The following is a 6,000-nucleotide window of genomic DNA, read 5'->3' on the forward strand; positions in this document are numbered from 1 at the left end:
TCTTGACGAATCGCAGAATGAAACCACAGGCAGGCACTCATATGATTAAAATAATCCATAAAAATTACTTAAGGGTTTGGAGGCCAAATGAGAATTTTTTTATGAGCCGCTACAGCCAGTCGGGAAAAAACATCAGATGAAGACGAACTGCGAGAATATGGAGGGAGGAGATGACGTGTAAGCCACCGCTTTAATCAATCATCTCCCGAATCGGTGCGCCGGTGGTGTCTTATATTCATCAATTTGAGCCTGAAGGGTGACAGATGCATATATTGCATGCAAATGAATGAGCAGGGAGAAGATCCAGAGGGACGCGTGCAAGCTAATTAGCCACAAACTTTAGCCAGTATACAAAAAAATATGCTTTCGGTTTATTTTATTTTTAAGGTCCTCTGACAATCTGTGTTGTTATGTACTTTCTGTAAAAAAAGTCACGGCCTCCAGCGGAACGTTGTCTTCAACCCTCCTTGAAAGTCAATTTTCGGAGGCGTGCACGAGTCTCGGGGGGGTAAAAACCAAAACGACAACAAAACAAATATGACAAACATGTTATGAACTGGCGTCGTTAGCTTTGTTTATCCCGTTCGTAACTTCACTCTGCAAGTCCAGCCTTGTCGTTTATGCGCCGTCTTTCATTTCGCAGTTTTTTTTTTTGTTGTTGTTGTTGTTGTTGTTGTTGTGGCAGAAATGATGTCCGCGTGCCCAGGAGACAGAAGTCATTACTCGGGACTGAGACATATTCAAATGCAAATTCTCTCATTACATTATTGATCGCGGCGCTTGTTACACTTCTACCGGAGCTTGCGGGTTCCTTTTTCTTTTTCTTTTGCATACTTTGCGATTCCTGCAGTCTAATGGGACAGCGCGGCAACTCTTCTATTGAGCCTTTGAAATAAGCACAAGATGGTTAAGTAAAGGCACACACGCAAATCGCTCCGATATTCTTTGCGTAATAAAAACATGGCCGCTCTAAACAGCTGCCAGCGAAGATCCACCAATAGTCTCCGCCAAAAACTCACACAGCAGTTCACAACCTCTGCCAATACCGACACGGACCACTCAAAAAACCAATCGCCCCCAACTTTATTTTCTCTCCTTTTTTCCAAATAGTCTGAAGACCACCCTGAAGAAAAAGCTGTCCGGCGATGTGGTCAACCTCTCCGGCATCCCCCTCTCCGGAAGGGACGTCCACCGCGTGGCCTTCTACCTGCAGGGCGCCGGCGACGCCGTGTCGGCCGTGGACTTGAGCTTCACTGGGCTTCAGGACGACAGCTTGCGGCCGCTCCTGCCGGCTCTCGGCGGTCTGCCCAAGCTCACCACGCTCGCCGTCAACGGCAACCGTCTGACGGCGGCCGTCCTGAAGGACCTGATGGAGGCGGTCAAAGACCCCAAGAAGTTCCCCAGCCTGGCGTGGGTCGACCTGGGCAACAACGTGGACATCTTCACCGTGCCACAGCCGCTGCTGGTGGCCCTGCGCCGCCGCTTCGGCTTACGCGGCAGCCTGCCGACCATTTACGAGTACAGCGAGGCAAAGGCTTCAAACAGATACGTTCCCAACATGGAGACTTCCGTAGAGGAGGCCAGCGTGTATGAGGAGGGCGCCGAAGGCGAGGGCGAACGGGAAGAAGATGGAGACAGGCTGGAGCTTCACGCTTGGGGCTTTACGGAGGATAGAACGTGCAGGAATGTGCAGGTGGCATTCTGTGAGAGGTGATCCAAGAAAATACTTCTCCGAGTTTCCTGACTCCTAATCTGACGACGGCGTATTAGTGCCACGTATAAATACGATTTTTTTATTTAGAGAGGGGGTAATATTCCGAGAAAAAACTTTGCGACGTCATAAAGTGAAGTGAAAGTTTTTTCTTGCAAATCTGCCACTTCGCCATTTTATAAAGTCACAAATTTGCAAAAAAAAAAATCGCAAATTTTTTCATTTATAGTCACAAATTTGCCAAATTTGCAATTTTTTTCCCGCAAATTTTCTCGTTTATAGTCACAAATTTGCCAAATTTGCAATTTTTTTCTCCCAAAATTTCTCATTTATAGTCACAAATTTGCAAGTTTTTTCTTGCAAAATTTCCCATTTATAGTCACAAATTTGCCAAATTTGATATTTTAAAAATGTATGTATATTTATACATGATCCTAATACGCCATCGTATAATCTTGTATCTTGAGCTGAAATTAAAATGTAGTCTGGCTCGGACACTCTATTTATGAGCTAATTTATCTTCTTACAGCGAGACAGAGTTCCGCAGTGTTTATCGCTCATGGCAGGGGCTCTCGAACTTAGACATTTAAGTGATACGACACAATCAATTCAGGACATTTGACTGGCCCAAAGCTAAGGTAGGAGTAGTTGGTTTAGCATATTTGTAGTTTGTTTAATGGTTCACTAGTCACCGTATGTCGGTATGCACTTGGTAAAAATGATCATATAATTTGATGATATAATTTATTACTAATTAATTTTGCGGACCTTTAATCCGAGGAGACCCCGAGAGAAACGGGGACTCCACTGACTGAGTCTCTTACTGACCACTGGAGAATCTTGGCAGTTAAAGTGCCTTGCACAAGGGCACCTTCGCAGTCACTGACAATATGTTTACACAATCTGTATGGGAATCGTTCCTATTTGCTGACATTGCCATTTGAGAAATGATGCGTTTGTTTCCTCCAGAAAACAAACTCTCAGATCTCGTAACTTAACTGGTCAATATGTTGAATACGTTTACACAATCCGTTCCTGAAACTGACAATAATCAGATGTTCAGGTGCCAAAACAGGAAGTCAACGCTATGTTGATCATACAATATTTTAAAAACATTTTTTATCCGACCGTTTTTATGAGCTAAAAGAAAACAGGGTACAATAGTTCATTTATCCTTTTCTAGATAGGTGAGCTACAAAAAAATTCAAGTAGAAGTTTAAAAGGCATGAACGGTCCAAACAGTGGCAGCACAGTAGATAGTGGTTAGCACATCTGCCTCAAAGGTTTGAGGTTCAGGGTTTGAACCCTTTGCAAGTTTTCCAATACGTGCATGTTTTTTTTCCCCGTGTACTCATCCCAGATTCCAAAAACATGCGTGGTAGCTTCATTGAGGACACTAAATTGTCAATATTTGTGAATGTGAGTGAGATGAATACACACCTAATTTTTGTAAATTAAAAGACCTAACAAGTCCACCAAAGCCCATGGAATGTTTTAAATTGATATTTTTTAGAATAAATATTAAATATATTTACATAAAGAGTAGTTGATAAAGAATACAGTATATTATCGCTGCTATGTGAAAGACACTTATGTCCATTTTTTTCTTTTTTATTATTATTATTATTTTTACATGTTTAAGTTTTTGGGATGAAACTATGCAGACATCCCCAAAAGGTAAAAATCAAAACAAAACAAAAAGAAGAAGAAAAAAAAGGACATAGTAGCGACAATATGCCAATTTTGACAATAACAGAAGAAAATTTGACATCTTGGGTTTAGTTCCCCTTTAAGAATTGGCCATACTTGTGAATGTCAGTGAGTACATTTGTATCCTCTAAAATTGGTATGAATGTGAATTTGTCTACACGTGCCCTGAAATTGGCGAGCAACCAGTCAAGGGTGTAACCAGAGAAAACAAGTACTATAGAAAATGGATGGATAAACCAAACTGCATTTCTGACTCTAGCTTTGTTTATCACACTCTCTCTTTTTTGGATATGTGCCGCCTATGAACTGATTACTGCCTGGTTGGGTTCCCTCAGCCTATTTTTTTTTTCTCAGTAAATAGGACGAGCCCCAGATCATTTTGATGATGGCTTATGATTGATTCTATTTATTCAGAGGGACGTGAACGATGGCATTTGCACTCATGTGCAATCCAGGGCACATACGCAGTCGAGTACTTGTGGCATGAATACACACAGCTTCTCTTTCAGTCACATGTTAAACTGCGTACTGTAGCATGTTTTTATGTACATGACTACAAATATATCTTTTTCGATTTTTGACACTTTATCTTGTTGATGTATTGTGTACTTCTTTCTAAGGTATTGTATTTTTTTTTTCTGCTGGGATATTAACTCATTCACTGCCATTGACGGCTATAGACGTCAAAAATTCATTTGACCTATTTCTATTTAAACATTTTTTTTTTTTGAAAACCTAGATAAAAAAAAATTGAAATACAGATATAAAATGTGTGATTAATCGTGAGTTAACTATTGAAGTCATGCGATTAATTAACTCATTCACTGCCATTGACGGCTATAGACGTCAAAAATTCATTTGACCTATTTCTATTTAAACATTTTTTTTTTTAAACCTAGATTTATTTATTTTTGTAATACAGATATAAAATGTGTGATTAATCGTGAGTTAACTATTGAAGTCATGCGATTAATTACGATTAAAATTGAAAGATTATTTAAAAAATTGGGGCGTCAGGCGATTAAATTTTTTAATCATAATTAATCGCATGACTTCACTAGTTAACTCACAATTAATCACAAATTTTATATCTGTATTTCTAAAAAAAAATCTAGGTTTTCATACTATTAACAAAAGTAGAAAAAAATGAACTAAAATAAATTGTTCAAATGAATTTTTGACGTCTATAGCCGTCAATGGCAGTGAATGAGTTAATGAGAAGGATGCCTCTTGTGTGTTTGTAATTGGAGCGTAAACTGCTATCTTTTGATTGCAGAAATGAAATGTTTGCTCATTTGCACTTTAAGGACGGCGAGGCCTCCGAGTAAATAGACTTTGTTTTAATGAGTCTTTGTTGTTATGAAAACAAGAAGTTAATGAGACACTATATCCTAAAGTGATTGTTTTGATCATTTTCGGCACACAAGGTGACGATGTGGGCATCATCTCAAGTATTTGTTTTTGTTTTTTTAGAAGTCTGATAAATGGAGTTGTTGCTCGCTTTGAAAATAAAAGTGACGTTTGCCTGCTCTTGCTTCCAAAATAAACTCCCGTTTCAATCATTTTGTGGACTTTTGTGTCTGTCGGCTTTGGAATACGATCAACGCTCCAGTTTATAAAGTGTCTTTTGATGGTCTTTTGACTTTCGCAGCAAATTGGTTCAATTCAACCAGTTTGAGTGGAATGAAAGAAGAGGAAATCAATATTTAACTGTGTTTCTTTGGCAAAAGAGCAAAATTAACACAATCTGAACTTGATACTGCACATTGTATCACCACTGGCGTGTGTGCGCGCGCGTGTGCGCGAGAGAGAGCTTGCAAAATGCTGACAGCCGCATCTTGTTTTTCTCCTTCTTCTTCTTCTTTCCCATCGGCACGTTTGCATGTCAGCGTTTCATCTGTTCTGTGTGAAGGAGTGTCGCCCTGAGCCGACCTGTCACGGGAAGAATAATACCAACATCCTGCCAGCGAGGCGTTTTTCACCCAGCGAGTGGAGTCTGCTGTCATTGCGTCTTCGTTCCCTCTTGTCCCTCCAAATGAAGAAGGGGATGAAAACGTTCGGAAAACACAGTAGAAAACATAAAAAGGTTTTGTATTGAACCATAAACAACATGGCACGGTTGTCAAGGCAGAAGTGGATCACCCCTGGGCCCTGAGAGTGAATATATTTGAGAGCAATGATCGACCCGCTAAGATAGATACATCATAAGATACATCCCAATGCACACAACAAAGAAGAACAGTTTCAATTCTAATAGTGGCTAATTTGTGTCGTCCTTTCTTATCCACAATGCTGGGTCAGTTGCTGGTTGGACTCAAGCAGCAGCTCTGGAATTTAAAAAAAGGTCCAACAACGCCATCTGGTGGGGGAAGAGGGGGGAGGCTTTAAATGGGCCTCTGCAGAAAGATCCATTTGGGGAATTCACAGCAACGCTGGAAAGGTTAACACAGGTTCCAACGGAGATGCAGAGAGAGTCATAAAAAGTCATAGATGTGGACGTCTTTTGAATTTTCCCATTCGTCTAAAAAGTACTGAAACATTGAGCAATTGGATATTCAAAAGAAAAGTTTCCAGAAGGT

At 40.2% G+C, this 6,000-nt stretch overlaps 1 protein-coding gene across 1 annotated transcript in view; it reads left to right on the plus strand.

Moving 5' to 3' along the window:
* LOC147161605 (leucine-rich repeat-containing protein 75A-like) overlaps positions 1–4,983 on the plus strand; it is a 50,590-nt gene extending 45,607 nt beyond the window's left edge. The window contains exon 5 of the mRNA XM_086097276.1: positions 1,111–4,983. Coding sequence (XP_085953402.1) covers positions 1,111–1,714 — 604 coding nt within the window. The 3' untranslated portion in view covers positions 1,715–4,983. The remainder of the gene's footprint in view (positions 1–1,110) is intronic.
* The last annotated feature ends 1,017 nt before the right edge of the window (positions 4,984–6,000 follow it).

Source organism: Leptonotus elevatus, chromosome 15 (assembly GCF_054856555.1).
Source record: "Leptonotus elevatus isolate MCC_2025b chromosome 15, RoL_Lele_1.0, whole genome shotgun sequence".
NCBI lineage: Eukaryota > Metazoa > Chordata > Actinopteri > Syngnathiformes > Syngnathidae > Leptonotus > Leptonotus elevatus.